Genomic DNA, 19,487 nt, shown 5'->3' with positions numbered 1-19,487 from the left:
CCAGATTACTCCTCCCCACTGCCACCTTTTGGCCTTCCCACTGGCATTCTATCACTGCAGGATAGAAGGAAAACAAAGGACGGGAATGTGGGAGGACAACAGAAGACCTTAAATATAAAAAAGAGAAGACCTCCCCCTTCCCCTTTTCAGGTCCCATTCTTCCTGGGGGAGAAGTCTTTTCTGCTATACTTTAATAAAGCCTTCCACTTTCCACTCTACACTTGCCCCTGTTTGCTTCTCTGGTGTTATACTTCAGCACTCAGGGAAGCAAGGACTCGTCACCAGTAAACAACAGTAACATTTGGACACACTCTTTCTCCTGCTGGATGGTTTCCTTTGAGGGAAGAGTATTTTTTTTTTCTCCAGTATTAGTTTTCTTCAGTTTTGATTCGTCAAACTTCTCCACTTTGGACAAATCTGGTTTTTCACTCATCTTGACTAAAAGAAAGATTGAAGCCTGGGGTTTAATGTAAGGCTGTCAGTTGACTGCCACCGTGTTCATTCTGGACCAGGTTCAAGCAGGAAATCTTAAAGATACATAAAAGCATTAACCATAAAATGACCATTTAAAATTAAGACCTTATATTCTTCAAAACATAATGACACTTAAAATCAAATTGTACCACCAGGGGCAGTGGTGTATGCCCATAATCTCAGTGGCTTGGGAGGATGAGGCAGGAGTATCACGAGTCCAAAGCCAGCCTTAGCAAAAGTGAGGCACTAAGCAACTCAGTGAGACCCTGTCTCTAAATAAAATACAAAATAGGGCTGGAGATGTGACTCAGTGATTGAGTGCCTCAGAGTTCAATCCCCTATATCCCCCACCACCACCACCAAAAAAAAAAAAAAAAAAATGAATTGCAAACTAGGGTAAGATATTGACAATACATATAAGCCACAAAGATTAATATTTATAATATTTGTGCCAATCAATAAGATAATAACCCAAACAGAAAAATGAATAGAATCATGAATAAGCATTTTGCATATGAAGGAACATGAACAACTAGTAAATATTTGAAAATTCATTAAACATCATTAATAACCAGGAAAATGCAAAATAAAATCAAGATGTGATAGCATTTCATACTCACTATGTAGGCAAAAATTATAGTTGATAATACCAAATGTTGGAAAGGATATAAAGCAATAAAAATTCCTATATTGCGCTGATAGAACAGCAAACAGGTACAAAAATTTTGAAAACCATCATCTGTCAAGTGTCAGTAAGCATCTACACTATGATCCAACCATTTAACTCTTAAGTACCTACACATGAAAATTTTGTAGATTATTGGTAAATTACAAAAATCAGTCTAGTTCATGGGCTCTTCAAGTTCATGGTTCTCCACAAACCAGCAACATCAATATCACCTGGGACCTTGTTAAAAATGCAAATTTTGGAACCTGACTGAAGGGCTATTGGAATAGAAACTTTGGAGTGAGTTCCAGCAATTTGTCTTTTAGTAAGTCATCCAGCCGATTCTGGCAAATGCTACAGCATGAAAACCACAGATCTAGTGGGTCAAAAACATCCTTTTAAAAAATATATACTATGTTAGACTACACTAGAATAAATAAAATATGAGACTGTGTTGCAAATGGGAAGGGCAATTATTGTTTAATTGAAACTTTGATTTAGTTTTCTGTGTGTATGTTTTTGGACTAAGTGCAGGAAACAGGAAATGTGTACTAGGATGTTTATACCAGCATTATTTATAATAACAAAATACTAGGATGAGAGATTGGATAAATAAATTGTAATATATTAAGGAGGTAGAATCTATATAGCAATATTGAATAAAATTTGTGGGAGGGCAATAATTTGAACGACGCTCCAGTACCAAGCACAAACAGACCAAATCAATATGAAGTGTAACTCCAATAGCTGAGCTGCAGTTGATTGCAGAAGGCTCTATAACCAATCAACCAATTAAGCTGTAACCAATCAAGTTGTCTCTACACAGCACTTCTGTTTTCTGTAAATGCTGTCAGATTATGTTATTGGTTGGAGTCTTATTAACCTGCTTTAGTTCTGGAGACTGGTAGACTGAGGACTGTTTTTTTTTTTTTTTATTTTGTATGACTTTGTTTTGATTTGTTCTGTTTTACTTATAATTGTTCAAGTTACTTATACTAAATGTCAGGTTTAAGGAAGTTTTCCTTTTAACAGCAGTGAGCAATAATAAACTGCAGTGATATTCATCAGAATTAATGAATTTCACTTCTGCAGGGCCAAGAAAGGGGCAAGAGTGAGTAGGGATTAAAGCTGAAGCTGGCTAGAGGCTGTTGCCACCTCTGAATACAGGGTGACTATATCTCAACCATGCCTTGATTATCCACCTGCTGGGATCCTGAATCTGCTTCCTGGATCTGAGTTCCTGTACTACATCTATCAATAATATTCTTATTTCATTACAATAAACTGTATTTTAAAAAATTTAAAACGGGTAGTTTGGGGCTTTCTTCTTTATATCAAGGGATCTTTGTCTAGATTAATAATAATATGTATTATTTTGAAGTCTTAACCTATGCACCATTTAGTTACCCTTGTTTACTAACATTTATTGGCAAAGAAATAATAAGTGTATGACTAACAATTTAATAGGTTGAATACTGACTCCGAAAGGATATGTCCAACCCTAATCTCCAAAACCTATGAAGGTGATCTTATTTGGAAAAGGTTTTTGTGGTTGTCATTGAAGTAAGGACCTCAAGCTGAGGTTACCTTGGATTTAGTGTGGGCACTCAACCTAATGACTGGTGACCATATGAGAGAAAAGAGAACAGTTAGAGTCAGAGACACACAGAGAAGAAGGCCTTGTGAAGAAGAGGGAGGCAGAGTTTGGACTTATGTTGCAGAATCCAAGGAATGCCTAGGGCCACCAGAAGCTAAAAGAAATGTCCTGGCCTGAATTCTCCCTCAAAGTCTCTAGAAAGAACTGATCCTACCAACAATTTGATTTGGACTTCTATCCTCCTAAATCGTGAGGGAATGAATAAATTAAGCAAACCAGCTGGTAGTTATTTGTTATAGCAATGAAAGAAACCATGAAAAGCATAGGAAACTACAGAAATAATTTTAACAATCCTCTGGTAATTTCATGTTTTTTCATATATATTAGTATACAATTGATTTGATGTATGAATTGATTTGTATGTACTACTATATGAATTTTCATAAATAAGCAAGCCATAGACCACATGTTTAGACTATACTTATGGAATTTATGTTGCACAGAACAGACTGAACTTAGTTTTGATCCAGAACCTCAGAAAACAAAGAAAGCAAGAAAATCAGTTTTTATGAACTAAATCCCTTTTATAAAAGCAAGAATGACAACTCTAGGATGGACATAAGAAGTTAGACCCATTCAAACAGAATTGTTTCTCTTTCATTCTGCTCCACTTTCTACTTGACCCCTGACCAGCAGCACACAGGGGTAGCAGAGTATCCAGATTGTGGATCAATACAGGTCACCTGAGAAGTGGGAGCCTTCACTATTCAATTTTGTTTATTTTATTATTTATTGCTCTAGGTATTGAACCCAGGGCCTTGTAGATGTCAGGCAAATGTGCTGCCACTGAGCTGCACCCTCAGTCCCAGAAGCCTTCACCTGTAACAGCCTGACATAGCCGCATCCTCTCCTGGGTGTCCTTCTGCTTCTAGGCTCCAAAGCCCTAGGAGCACAGTCTGGAACACATATTTTATTTCTCTCACTAAACATTGCCTTCACCTTTTAACACTTTGAAGGCTTCAAGGCTGAGACTATAGCCCGCAGCAGGTGAAAATATTATTGTTGACCAAGTGATAGAGAACAATGCATTTAAATGTGTCAAACTGAACAGTGTTCACAGACATTTCAGTTCATGGAAAAATGACCACTAGAAGTGCTCAGAGGAGGGCTATCAGAGGAATTGGGACTTCAGTCTGAATTTACTGACTGACAGGCTGTTGGTTTGAAAACTAACTCATTTACCAAGAATGAGATGAAAAGGATGGAAGTAAGTGGGAGTGAGGAGAGGCACAGAGCTGAGGCTGGGCCACCATGGTAGGAGAGAAAGAATACAGCTAGTCAGGAAAGGGCACTTCCTGCTCCCATTATCCAAACAACAAAAGTAAAAGGAGACTGAAAAAAAAATAGAAGAAATAGTATTTTTTTAAAAAACAGTACATTTAAAAAGAAAGAATAAAAGTGTGAAATTGAGAGTAGGATGAGAGAAAAAGTAGAAATTAAGTATAAGCATGCAAACACAATTGATGATAAAGGCATAAGAACTATTAAATGATAAGATAAAACACATAAAATTAAAGATAAAGGTCAACAGTAGTGGGTCAAAATCATAAAAGTAAAGGACATAAAAGTTGCTAAAATCTGTAAGATAAAAAGTAAAATGTAATATAAGGAAGAATTAAAACATGAATCTTTTTTTAATTTTTATTTGTTTATTTATTTTAGTTATAGTTGGACATGATAGCTTTATTTTATTTCTTTTTATGTGGTGCTGAGGATTGAAACAATGCCTCACACGTACTAGGCAAGTACTCCACCGCTGAGCCACAACCGCAGGCCCTACAACATGAATTTTGATAAAGGCAACACAGCAAGGAAGATTGGAGAAAAGTTTGAGGTAAAAGTCCATACAAGCTGAGAATGCACACCTGTAATCCTAACATCTTGGGAGCCTAAGGCAGGAGGATCTTGAGTTCAAAGACAGCCTCAGCAATTCAGTGAGACCCTGCCTTAAAATAAAAAAAGGACTGGAGATGTTGCTGGGTGGTTAAGTGCCCAGGGTTTAATCCCTGGCAAAAAATAAATAAGTACATACATACATACAAAATGTTTGATGATTAGATGAAGAAATGCAAAAATATTATAAAGGGGAGTGGGAGGGAGAGAACTCACAAGAAAGTACACACAGAGGCTGAGGACTCCCCATTCATTATGCTGTAGCACTCCTCTGGGTTTTTGCTGTTCCTATCATGAGAAACACCTTTCTCCCTTCTAGATGTGGTGGCTGGCTTTGTTATCCTTCAAAATATACACTTCCTTCTGGAAAACAACACGCACACATGTGTGCACAACACACAGACACACACACTGTCTTTGCTGCCAGCTAGGTTAATACTTGTCTCCAACCCAACAGAACCCTGCATATATCTCTGATCAGTATTTCTTTCTCTTGCCTTTCTGTCCACATACCCTTAAATTGCATTCAGTACTAAACAAAGAAATAATATTATAATCTTTTCCTGCTAGAAAAAAAATAATAATAAAGGCTTATCAGATTCTGCAGGGATTTTTCTTTTCATTTTTCCTTTTTGGACGCTAAGCATTCAGCATGTGTTTCCTGAGTACTCGCTCTGTTCCTGGCTCATTAGGCAGTTACATCACAAGCTCCTTATGCTAGGTCTGTAAATACAGAGATCAATAAAACCCCATCCCTGTCATAGAAAGATTAATAATTGAGTGGGAGAGATAGCTTCGTAAACAAAAATTACAGCAGAGTGATTCCAAATAACATGTGAGTTTTACACATTTCAGTAAGCTCATTTTAATATCATACCCACAACTTCAAGTCTTTCTACACTGGAAATTTGTTCATTCTGTATTTCCAAAGCTACAGACCCAAATGGAATTTTGAGTTTCCTTCAGTAAAGATTTTCTAATCTAGTAGTTGAAAAAAAGCAGTTTATTTTCTATTTGAGCCATCTTCAGGAAAACATTAGCTGGATGTAGTATGAAATGCTCCGTTGACCAGCTGCTACCTTATTTCACCAGGGCAAGGCACTGCTGGGCTGGGCTGGTTTGCTAGAGTTGCTGAGGGCAGGTGCTTTATAAATTCTTATTAAGAATTTTAAGGTACCTTTGCCTCTGAGTACAGGCATAGAAGGCAAAACTCCATGGTTTATCTACATATATAAATTCTATTTTATGAAATGTTTTTAGACTCATTTTATGGCTAGAAGAAAAATCAGTAATATAAATTCCAAAAATGGTTTCTTAAGAAAAATAAAACTGCTCTTTTTAGATTGACAGAAAGTTTATCAAAAGACTAGGATTGATGAATGGAGCTATCACATCAGCATTTTGCCAACTTGATTTACATTTTCTTTGGGATTTTCATTTTCCATAACAAAACAACTCCTCCATCCCATGATGGTTTTAATGGAATGAGAATCTCTATAACTTTCCTGTAGTGTATGAATTTATTCAGGATGTATTGTGGATTCGATATGATATGGTATGTCCCCCAAGGGTTTGTGTGTCAGACACTTGGTCCCTACAGTGGTGACACTGGGAAGTGGTAGGACCTTTAGAAAGTGAGGTCTATGGGATGTCCTTAGGTCATAAGAGGGAGGGAGATTACTCTTGGAAGGGTTTAAGATCACTGTCACAGAACACTTGAGTTCTCAAAAGGGTTGTTATATATATCTGTGCCAATATGACACCATCCCATTTGCTCTCTGGCTTCCTGCATCCACATGTGATCACTGGTTTCCACACATGCTCCTGCCATCAGCCATGATGTGACACAGTGGAGAGGACCCTCACCAAAACTGAGCCAATAGAGATGAAACTCCTAAGTGTGAGCTAAATAAATTATTCACTATAAAAGTTAGGCTACTTCTGGTATGTCATTATAGTGATGAAAACAGACTAATAAAGAATGATTATTGGAAAAGTATCTAGAACTGTGTTTCTAAGTACTTTAGCATACTACAATTGCCTATGCTTTAGATAATTGTCATTTATCAACATTTATCCTTTTTTTTTTTTTTGGAAAGATAGAATTGATAGTTTGTGAGGTGCTTGGGATTGAACCCAGGGCTTTGTGTTGTACCAGGTAGTGATCTACCACCAAGTTACCTCTCTAGCCCTAGAAAGAGAATTGAGAAATGGATGCATACCCTGGGACCTAGAGTGAGAAGACCAATATCCTCCAGATTTTATGTCCTAGTGGCTTAGTTTAGACAAATTACTCAACCTATTAGTCCTTTAGTTCCTTTATCTAAGTGGCTATGATAGTATACATCTTACAGTGTTATGAGAATCACAAGCAATTTCATATGTGGAACCCTATTAATCAAATATTAGTACACAAATATAAAGAGTAATAGCGATAGTTGCCATCAGAGTTAAATGGTCAAAAGCCCATTGCAATTATCTAGTCAGAGCTACCCTTACCAATTGTCACATCATCACAATAAAATATGACTTGAGGAATATTTAGAAAAAATGTTTTTACTTCTAAAATATCATCAACAAATGCTGCTTACTAATGCTGTAAGATCAGAAAGAAAGAGAGAAGAGGGAGGGAGGTTTAAAGAACAAAAGTAAAAAAGAAACTTTATTCTACAATTAAAAGTAAGATTCAAAATAAAAATATTTTTGGTAATAAAGCTGAATCCAGAACATCCTGAAAAAGACAAGGAAAATGTATTTAAATACATTAAATAATAACTAATAACAGAAATAAAATAAAGCAAGAGAAATCTAACTCAAACCAAGAGAAAGTTTAGGCAGATAAGAACTTACTCATTATAATAATAAATAATGTAATATTAATAATAAATTATAATAGCAATGATGGCAAGCCTAGGAGAAGGTAGAATTAAATTTAGACTATAGACAAACCTGACAAGTTTTGGCAGATGTAAAACAGGTGAATCATCATTATTCATATGAGTCTGAGTATTATTCCAGATACCTTACATGATATTAACTTATTTAACCTTTGCAATAATTTGAATGAGGACTATTATTGTTCACACCAGTTTGCAGATGAGAAAACTAAGGTGCAAAAGCTAAATAACTTTTTAAAACATGTTGTTAGGATCCCTTTGAAATTACAGTTCTTCATCAGGTATTACCCCTCTATAATCTTGACTCATTGAATCAGAGATTGCCCAGATGTTAAATTCATATTTTATGTTTTAAGAGCTGAATTAATAGTTAAGCCAATGAAGAGTGACTACAATTTTAATATCTGGAACATAGGAGCATATGAAAGCAAGGAATTTCCCCTGACTTATGATGAATTAAACTTGGAGACAATGGATCAGTTCTTGCTTCTGGAAGTAGAAGAGAAAAAACTACAAACAAACAAACAAGTAGACTCTAGGGATGTTGTGTTGTGTTTCAATCACTGAGCCTTGTCTCTGGATAATGTCAGAACCTAACCTTTCTCCCAGCTCCACCCAATGTCAATCACAACTGTGGTTTAGGCAGAGCCAATCCTCTCATGGATAATTCAGCATATCTACAGGTGAGGATAGGAACACTAATCTGGGCAGGAGAGAAAGTAAACCTTTTCCAAAACCAAAAGTTGGATCTTCCAAACTTCTTATAGTCCTGGTACTCAGTGTTGCATTTTATTCTGTGAAATACTATCCCAAAGAATTCAGCAAAGTCCCACAACCCAGTATCCAAAATCTGAGGGCTAGATGTTTTTCAGAAATCCTATTTTTTTGAAGTATTAGAAATATAACATAATACTTTTACTTAGTATTACTTAACATCCCCAACAGGATCTGACAAGACCCATAATCAGAAGCATTAATCTTTTACAACTAGGCACAAAAATTCTCAAACAAGTGGAATAAAGAATGTAAGTAGCCTTACATCAGACTGGAATAGTTTTGATATTAAGTGAATTTGCTACATGCTAAAAAAAAAAAAAAAAAAAAAAAAAAAAACTTTTGGCTTTTGTATTTGAATTGTGAACCAAAGAAAGGGATCTAATGGATAGTTATGACTTATAGGAGATCACTGTTACAATATAAGACTTCCTAAATGAGGCCAGCTAGAAAGAATAGCTGTTGGCAAGCTGGTCATGCGTGCAGTCTCTCAGGAAGTGACATATTCTACTCAGAACTCCTGGCCAAGGATCTCCCTGCCCTTCTTTTTAACCAGAATATTTAATTACTACAAGGGCCACTCTAAAATATTTAATTACTACAAGCCCACTCTAAACAACAATATATGGATAAATGAAAATTGCCCATATTAAAAAGGATGGAAAGTATGTTCACATAAAGGGTCATTTTGATAGAGGTGTACACCAAACTTCTTTCATAGAGTTATAAATCAAAGGACCCATATTTGTTATTTACTGCTATATAACAGTGCACTTTTAAAATTTAAGGATTTAAACTGTTTGGAGAAAACATAGGGTCAACACTCTAACATATAAGTGCAGACAACAATTTCCTCATGACTCTTAAAGCTTAGGAAATAATATCAAGAATTAATAAATAGGATGGCCTCAAGTTAAAAAGCTTCTGCACAGCAAAAGAAACAATTAAGAGCAGGAAGAGAGAACCTAGAGAATGGGGAAAAATCTTTGCCAGCTATTCTCTCAATAGAGTATTTATATCCAGAACATATAAAGAACCCCAAAAGCTTAACACCTCCCCCCCCCAAAAAAAAAACAGTAAATTGCCGCAGTCTGGCTGGGCACGATTCAGGAGCCACTTGTCAAAAGAAACTTTATTTTTTGAACCACACACGCCAAACAAAACAGCTCCTCAGGAAAACCTTCAGAGCCCAACTGCCACCACCAGCTTCCCGCAAGCCTCTCCCTCAACCACAAGCCTCACCACCTCCCACAATCCTCCTGCTCTTGAGGCTGATTGGCTGGGTCGTGTGGGCGGAGCCAAAAAAGTCCCCCAATGAGCAGCTCCATGGTCTGAAAGGGCAGGGAAACAGCCCAATGAGCATCACCACAGAGGAGCCAATCAGCTAGATGTTGCTGGGCCGCTGTGAGCCAATCATCAGCTGGCAGCTGGAAGTTTGCTGGCAGCTGGAAGTTTGCTGGGGCCCCTTCGGCTGTGGCTCTCAACATCAAATAAATGGGAAAATGAACTAAACAGACAGTTTTCAACAGAAGAAATACAAATGGCCAACAAATATATGAAAATTCTAACATTAGTAATCAGCAAAATACAAATCAAAGGTACAGTGATATTTCATCTCACACCAGTCATAATGGCAGAAGAATACAAACAATAATAAATTGTTTGTGAGGGTGTGGAGGAAGTGGATCACTTTTACACTATTTGGGAGGTTGTAAATTAGTACAACTACTATAGAAATCAGTATGGAGGTTTCTCAAAAGACTAGGCATGGAAATATCATATGACCAAACTATACCATTCCTTGATATGTATCCTAAAGAATTAAAGTCACCATGCCATAGCAATACATGCATGCTCAGGTTTACATTAGCAATTCACAATAGCCAAATTATGAAACCAGTGTAGGTGTCAACAGATAAATGGATAAATAAAATGTAGTATGTATACACAAGGGAATTTTACTCAGCCAGAAAGAAGAATGAAATTGTCATTTGTAAGAAATACATGGAATTTGAAAGCATTACATCAAGTGAAATAAGCCAAACTCAGAAAGTCAATGGTTGTATGTCTTCTGTCATATGCATAAGCTAGAAAGGAGAAAGGTAAAGAAAAAAGAATGGGGAGAAGATCATGAAATTCAAGTAAAATAGTAGAGAAGAGGAAGGAGACCAGGGGGAGGGAGAAGAGGGGTGAGAGGAGAGGTACTGGGGAGTGAAATTGACCAAATTATGTTATGTGAATATATGAATGTCACAATGAATTCCACTAGTATGTATAATTATAATGCACTAAATATTTTAAAATTACTTTAAAAAGATTTAGCATCTTGTAAACAATATCGAGTATCTTATACGTCAGGAATACATGTGTGACTCAGATGGGCACCTCCAGCTCAAGGTTTCTCATGTGTTTGCAGTCAAGCTATCATCTGGAACTAATCTCATCTGAAACTTTGACTTGGGCTGGAAGTTGGGAAACAGTATCTACTTCCATGTTCACTCACATGGAACATTACAAAGAGTTGTCTCATAATGAAGCAGCTGGCTTCCCTCAGAGGTGGCGGCCCAAGGGAGTGAGAAAGGACACACCCAAGACAGAAGCCAGTCATTTTTTTAATTTAGATACTTTGAAATGACATCTCATTAGCTCTGCCATATTTCTACATTAAATTTAACTTAATGTATCTAGTCTATACTTGGGGAGTGGCAATCACACAAGAGTGAACATATTAGGAGCTGAAGATCTGGGCAGGGAGAATTACAGGTGATTTGTGAGGCAGTGAATTTAATACACCGAATGATGCTGTAATCTAATTTAGTGGATATTTTGTCTCTCCAGTTAGATTATGAGCACCTTTAAAACAAGAACTGTATAACTTGTAAGCACCAACCACTTGTTGTTTTTAACATTTTTAAAATTTATTCTGATTTGTTACACATGACAGCAGAATGCATTACAATTCATATTACACACATAGAGCACAATTTTTCATATCTCTGGTTGTATACAAAGTAGAGTCACACCATTTGTGTCTTCATACTTGTTCTTAGGGTAATGATGTCCATCTCATTCCACCATCTTTCCTTCCCCTTTTCCCCTCCCTTCATCTGCCACCCCTTCGCCCTATCTAGAGTTTCTCTAATCCTCCCATGCTCCACCCCTAACCCCATTATGAATCAGCCTCCTTATATTAGAGAAAACATTTGGCATTTGTTTTGGGGGGATTGGCTAACTTTACTTAGCATTATATTCTCCAACTCCATCCATTTACCAAGCACTTATAAGTGCTCAGAAAGTACTTATTGATTGGCAGATCCCAAAAAAGGAAAATATAGGTATCCCCTAGTCAAAAAGCACTTAATGAGATTTTACTATAAGACAGGTTTTGAGGTTTGCTAGGAATATCTCAGTGAACAAAGCAGACAATGTGGCCTCCCAGAGTGAGCTAATATTTTAAACTTACAAAACTCTTAACAGAGGAGGATCTTCTGAAAGTGGTGGGTGCAGCCAATCTGTTACTGTTTCCCATGGTTCTCACCTGAGGGCGAAACTTCTCTCTTTCCTATAAACTGCAAGTGACCTTGGAGTCAGGAATTACTTTGCCTGTGTAAATAGACAATTATTTTACTCAGCACTGCAGGGTCTATAAGTCAACTGAGACAATCAAGTAGCAGTAGGGTATCAATCTAAAGAGAGAATCTTGCCCTTGCGGGCATTTCTTCATTTGAAAGCACAGCTGCAACTATTATTATGATAGCAAAATCCTAATTGCACTCAGTTGACAACAAGGAGATTTCCATTTATGACTTGTCCAAGGCTATTTATTTATGCTGTTATCCAGCCTGTGTAAGTATCCAACAAATGAAAACATTTCCAAGCCTTGGATACGTACACACGTTAAATAAAAAATGCACATCCCCTGATCCAATGAATTATATAATTGGATTTTTAAACAGAGAAATTGACAGAAAGAGAAAGAGAGCAATATAAAGGTCATAGAAAGAGTAGATTTCTTATAAAAATTAAAATCAGAGATTCAAATAACCATCTTCTACAATCTTTTGTATTCTACATTTTCAGGCATATTTAGAAAATCATATTAATAAGCAGAGCTTTGAAAAAGACAGATCTCATAAATTTGATCAGAACATATTTTATAACAAAGTAATCTGTCTGGAAAGTGAAGGGAGGATATGAAACACATGTCTAGATATTGGCAATATTATTTGTTTCTCTCCCTTATTTTTCAATCCAAACTGTATTTATTAAATATCTATGATATGCTGGGCTTTGTTCTGGGAACTGAGAATAAATAATCAAGACAACAGCATCCCTGACCCATCAAATATTCATAATATTGAGAAAGGTATATATAAATAAAAAGTTTTATTTAAAACTTTGTGATTTGCTAACAAATTAAATTTTAATACCGAAAATATAGAGAAATTGATATTTTCATGTTTTGTTGATGGGAATATAAATTGATTGAGATAACTGCAGAGTGTATTTTTGTGACACTTATCAAAAGCTTTCAATATATGCTTATTTCAGCAATTCTGTTTCTGGGAACTCATCCTAAAAACACAATCATGAATCTGTACAAAAACAAAAATTATCTAACAGGAATTTCACCACACACTGTTTTTTATAATAGCAAAAATTTGACCACTATTTTAAACCCTAAATGGGAAATTTGATCAGGTTATTTTATAATTTATGATTAAATAGAGTATAGACACTTAATGTAATAGATGATATGGGAAATGTTGACTATGTTGTCAAGTGGTTATTTTCTTAAAGAAAAACAATATGCCCTATCCAATATGCTATTTTTGTTTTTAAGAACAGTTTTATATATGTGCTGGGAGGAATTGGCAAGAACCATTCCTCATTGTCCCCACCAGTGGGAGGCCAGAAATCAGAAGAATTTAATCAAACTTGGCACCGCTCCTTTTGGCACCAAAAAGGCATCCATTGACAACCAGCATGGTTGTTCTTGTGATTCAGCCAAGTTTCAGGTCTGGCAAGAAAGAGCCAAATGCTTCTTAGCATAGTAATAGGGTGGTCTGTTGTTCACAAAGGACAAAACACAAAACCAAGCTCTCAGGAAAAAAAAAAAATGTCCTTTTCTTATTACCAGACCAGCCTGCATTTTTCTCAGAGAAAAATTAATGCTTGTCTTTGTCAGAAGGACATACTTTGTAGGTGATTTAGTGAAGGGAGCCTTCTCCCAATAGTGAAGAGGCTGAACTGCTATTATTAAGAAGCTGGTTTTCACTCATCTTCATAGGAAAAAAGTCATTTACCCTCCATTGCCTGCTACCATCTAGCATACAAGTCAACATCTATGGCCCACCTGGCCAAGTCCAGCCCACTCCACATTTGTGTTGCCCACAGCTGAAAATGGTTTTTAAATTTATAAATATTGCAAAAACGTTAAAGAATAACGCTGTATGTCATGTGAAAATTGTATGGAATTCAGATTTCAGAGTATATAAATAAGATTTTATTGGAACACAGATATATTCATTTGCTTATTGTCTATGGCTGCTTTCTGATACTGCAGTGGACTTGAATAGTTGCAACAGAAAGAATATGACCCAAAAAGCTTAAAATATTTACACCTTGGCCTAAAAAGAAAGAAAGAAAGAAAAGAAAAGAAAAGAAAAGAAAAGAAAAGAAAAGAAAAGAAAAGAAAAGAAAAGAAAAGAAACGAGGTGAGGGGTTACCCAACTCTGATCTAATGGAAAGACTCTTGATGTGTTTTTCATCAAAGCTCAGATGGCACTCAAGTTTGCAACACCTCCAGTGAGGAGATGAGCAATTTCCCCATGGAAGGACTTGCATCAAAGGTTGCAATGACTTAAAATATACCCTCCTTTCTTTAAAGGGTGAAAAGATGACTTTAAGTGCTAATTACAGTAAAGTTTATCCCGTGTAGTTAGCAAATATTCCCTCCTTCAGGCATAAAAATGAGTGGGAACCCTACTGCACCCAGTTTACATGTAAATATAACAATAATCAATATCCATTCCCATCTCCATCCCCCATTTATTTCAAGGGTCAGCGTCCTCTAAAATACTCAGAAAAATGAAGCAGCCCTTAAGTTTCCCAACCTCTCCACTCCTCCTGCAGATTCTCTCTTAGCTCTGCCATGAACCCCACTCATCTGTTGTTGCTATTCATCTACATCTACATCACTCCTTCTCCACAAATGCTAACAAAGAATTCAGTCTGCATCATTCTGTCACTTTATTCTCTACAAATACTACTGTGTAAGCCTGTAGAGACAACTATTTTCCTATCCCAGATTTTTACCTCTCTGCCAAGTATTTGCTTCATCTAACCTCCCCCATGCAGATCTCCTTCCTGCTCCCAGGAAATTCAATTCCTAGAAAACAAGGACTAATCTTGCTCCAGGATCCATTTTCCTGATTTGTCCTCTACCTGGGAAGAACTCTTCCCAGTGTCAGTTCAATGCAATCTATACTAATGCAGTGGCTAGAGTACTTTCCAACAGTACGGTTGAGTATTGTGTGACATCTCAGATCATGCAGGCAGTCTCAGGTGGCTTTAGAACTCTAAGTTTGTAGTCAAGTCATAGGCCCTTTGTTTTGGACTAGAAGTTTGTGTCTTCCAAAATCCCTATGTTGAAACCCTAAACGCCAATGTGATATATTAGGTGCTGGGGTCTTCAGGAGGTTATTAGGCTTGGAAGAGGTCATGTGGATAGAGCCACCAAGATGATATTAGTGAATTTATAAGAAGAGAAGGAGATGTCTCTACCTCTTTTTGTCTGTCTCTATGGACAGACATATTTTCTTGCCATAGATATAGATAATTGCAGATATCCACACACACTTGCACCCACAAAGGAAAGACTGTGAACATATAGTGAGAAAGTGGCCATATGCAAGCCTGGAAGAGGGCCCTGAGAAAAATCCAACCATTCTGGTAGCCTAATCTTGGAGTTCCCAGCTCCAGAACAGTGAGAAAATAAATATCTATTATTTAAGCTACCCAATCTGTGGTATTTTGTTACAGCAACCCAAACTGGCTAAGAAATTGATGCTGGGAATATGGCATTACTGTAAAAATGCCTACAAATGTGGAAGCATCTTTGAAACTAAGCAATGGGTAGAGGCTAGATGAATTTTGAGGCACATATCAGAAAAGTGTATGAATGTCGTGTAGGGAATGTTACAGATGATTTTGGTGAGGACTCAGAAAGAAAAGGAGGAGGGTTGTAGAGAAAGCTTCCATCCTCTTAGATGATAAATAATCAACAACATAATATGGGTAAAAAAAATGGATGATAAAGGCATTCTGATGAAATCTTAGTTAAAAATGAGAAACAAGTTATCGGATAATTGATAAATGGTGATTTATGTTATAAATTGGCAAAGAATTTGGCAGAATTATGTTCATGTTCTAGTATTTTGTGGAACATGGCACACATGAGCAATGAAATTTGGATATTTAGCCAGAGATTGCTGAGCAAAATGTTTTCTTCTGACCGCATAGAGTGAAATGCAAGAAGAGACTAATGAGTTTAAGAAGAAATTGTTTAACAAAAACTAATCAGAACGTAAAGATTTGGAAAATTCTCAGCCTTACCATATTGCAAGACTTACCAAGACAATGGCTCCACAATCTTTTGATAAGGATGTTAGTACAGGTGTGAACCACAGACCTCATCAACCACCCATAGGAAACACTAGCAGTTTGAACTGAAGCAGGCAGAGGGAGGGTGAAAACAAAGGCTTCCACTTCTTAGCTCCTATAGGACCAGATCGTAAAGCTATAGATGGATGTGAGTGTGCACTATTCTTTGAGATTCTGAAGGTGATTCAGAGATCATCAGGGCTCCCTCCTTAAATTCAAAGGCTGGCACCATTGCCTCAATTTCAACAAGCCAGATGGCAGCCACTCAGATCTACGTAGACTGGGCCCTCCAGAGCCTTGGTCACCGAACAATCCACTCAGCAGGATTGTAGGGCTGTTGGGAGATGGGACTATCTCCCCAGTTAGTCCAGAAGGCAAAGAATCAAAGCAAGGAGGATTATTTTGGAGCCTTAACACTTAATGGTATTTGTCTTACTGGATTTTAACCTCCTGGGATCATGTTGCTTTTTTCTTCCTTCCAGCATTTCCCTTTAGGATAAGGATTCTATAATATGTCTAACCAGTGCATTTTAGAGGCATACAATTCATCTGGTTTCACAGGCTCCAGGTAGAGAGGAATTCTCCCTTGGTGTAAAAGTTGCCAGAAGACCTCCTCACATCTGTTTTAGGTGTTAATTAGATAAGATTTGAATTTTAGACTTTAGACATGATGTTAAAATAACCTAAGGTTTTAGCGGCTGCGGGGATGGAATTAATGCATTTTGCATGCAAGAAGGATATGAATTTTTTGTAACTACAGGGGTACACCTTTCATTATATACTGAATATTTTTGTCTCCCCAAAATTTGTATATTGAAGGCTTAACCTCAATGTGATGCTGTTAGAAGGAGGAGGCTTTTAGGAGGTCATTAGAGTTAGATTAGGTCCTGAGGGTAAAAGCTCATCATAGATCAAGGCCCTTATGAGAGGAGGGAAAAAAAAAAATCAGAGCTTTCTCTCCATGCCTTGTGAGGAAATGATGAGAGGGTGGCCACCTACAGACCAGGAAGAGGATCCTTCATCAAGAACCAAATTTGCCAGCACCTTGATTTTGGACTTCCCAGCCTGTAGGACTGTGAGAAATGAATGCAAGTAGCTTGCCACTTAGTCTGTGGTTTTTTTTTTTTTTATAACAACCCAAACTGACAAAGACAAGATATAAATACAGCATGGAGCATAACATCAGACTGGTTGAAACAATTAGGATATAGATCATCTACCATGAATGGAAACCCAGAGGTGTGGGTGCTCTTGGGGCAGTTCAGGAAGTTCACTTACATTGTCAAGGACTAGGGTTCTTTCTTCCATCTCCTCAACCATCTTCAGTATGAGCTTCATCCTAAGAGTGATCTATTGTGCTGTTGTACCTGGCCATCAGAACTGCATGCTTTCTTGCTCATGTAAAATAAGAGGGAAAAGGACCTTTTCCATACAGGTGGGCTATGTGTCCTTTTCTACAATTTGGTCAGAATACATCATCTATCAATCCTTGATTCAAGGAAGTCCACATGTTAAGTAGCTTAAACTAATCAGGATCAATCTCCTATGGTAGGGTCAGCTTTCCCTGAACTAGAAAACTGAGGTGAACACCTGAACTATAAGTTCTGTTAGAAAGAGGAAAAGGGAAGTCTATACCAGGTGGGTGGCAACATTACTCTCAGCACAGTAGCATATTTAATTCACTGTGGTCCAGTTTTATCTATGAGTTCATGATCTAGGGTTTATTAAGATCCTCATTTTCAGGCAATATGAAATATTTGAAAAATAACTGCCTGGAAATATTTACATATATCAATACATCAATAATGAGAATCAAACGAGATCATATGTTATATCTCAGAGTATAATTATATTCTGGCAAAAAGATCTCTCATTACAAAGTAAACTTTTAAAGTCCAAAGCGTTGTCACAGATTCAATGTGAAAACCAAAAGAAGTCCACAGTTTCTATTAAACCATTTGATGATTTTAGTACTTTGCGGTTTTTCCTATTATTTTTTCTCCAGGTTATCAGGAAGTCAGTACATGAACTTTCTTTTTCTGTCTTCCTTAGGGCAGTCTAACCTTGTTTCTATCTAACTTTAGAGAATAGTCAAGACTAACCATTATTAATGAGCTCTTGAAATCCCAATCTCAACCCAGAATGAAGGGAATGTTATTTATGAGTCCTCCCATAATCACTGATGACCTCAATCAGAATGTGAACTCAGTAAAAGACTTGGTCTCTGGTAGATAACACACCTCTACAATATAAGTCAAAAGATTAAAAATAACCCAAGCAAACTAGCTTAAAATATAATAGCAGTCATTTAACGCTGACCCCTTAGATCAGACTCTTGAGGCTCCTGGTCATAGAAATTATAAGTACTTTGATAATCTTCATGTTTTTTTCTCACCCTGGTATTTATACAAGTTCCTCTAATTATGAGCAGGTACACCTTTCTCTTCATTCATTATCATATTTAAATTTAATTGAAAAAGTAATATCCTCACAATTTATAAATGGTCTTTTGACAGTACTTCACAGCAGTAAAGCAATTTCCTGGCTTTCATTAATGGCCAGACTGATATCTTTTTAAAACTGAACAATGGATCTATTAAAATTATTATTCACCATCTGGGTCTCCTTGAAAGCTTATTTGAGGCCAAGATGTTATTTCTACAAAAGAAAAGAAAATGGACCAAGCTTGTAGTACCCAATAGGCCTATAACATGAACATAATTTTTTTTTTTCTCAGATAGGGGCATGCACTTGATTAGCCTCCAATAGTCAAAAATGCAAAAAAAGTAGAGATAAATACTTAGCAATTTACAGATCTAAGTTTTGGAAACAGCAACCAAAACTATCCAAAAAGTGAAGCATAGGCTAACCACATCTGACACACATCTGTAGGAAAGTAATTTTATGTCATCAAGCAACTAGTATTCTTTTTTTTTTCAACCAGTATTGTTAACAGAAGCAACCACTGAGTGATTGTGTGACTCTTTGTAGTTCTTTACCCAGGACAGTATTAAAGAAGAATCAGGATAGGGCTCCCTTTTTTGACTTTTATCTCTAAAGCTTAGCAGTTGTGTAACCTTGACCAAATATCTTAAGCCCTCTAACATTTTTCTCATTTGCTGAATAATAATCATAATAACAATAATAATATATTCTTCATAATCATTTAAAAGTATTAAAGTAATACTTGCAAAGCACATAGAACATTTAGCACATTGAAAAACACTTTGTATGTGTCCTCTATTATAATTGATTTTAAAAATTCTATTAATTGTAATTATTATGTCATATTAATTAAACATCAATTGAATTTATTTTATGCTAGTTGGTTTTATGAAGACAATCTCAAAAATTCTATAATTAGTTAATGCATTAATGGGTTATATTTTAAAAATCAGGGAAGTTCACTCATTATTTTGATCAAATATTTATTGAGTACATGCCTTGTTTCAGGCAATAT

The 19,487-nt window shown here is 36.4% G+C and overlaps 1 protein-coding gene across 1 annotated transcript; it reads right to left on the bottom strand.

Moving 5' to 3' along the window:
* Positions 1-259: 259 nt before the first annotated feature.
* Positions 260-433, bottom strand: LOC308641679 (thymosin beta-15C-like; the record flags this gene model as incomplete). Its single annotated transcript, XM_081280307.1, has 1 exon — positions 260-433. The coding sequence occupies one exon, from the start codon at positions 431-433 to the stop codon at positions 260-262; it is 174 nt and encodes a 57-aa protein (XP_081136433.1).
* Positions 434-19,487: the final 19,054 nt, after the last annotated feature.

This window comes from Spermophilus citellus (genome assembly GCF_964194105.1).
Source record: "Spermophilus citellus genome assembly, chromosome: 2".
In the NCBI taxonomy this organism is placed as follows: domain Eukaryota; kingdom Metazoa; phylum Chordata; class Mammalia; order Rodentia; family Sciuridae; genus Spermophilus; species Spermophilus citellus.
The sequence above is the reverse complement of the archived record's forward strand: the minus strand, read 5'-3'. Positions and strand labels throughout refer to the sequence as shown.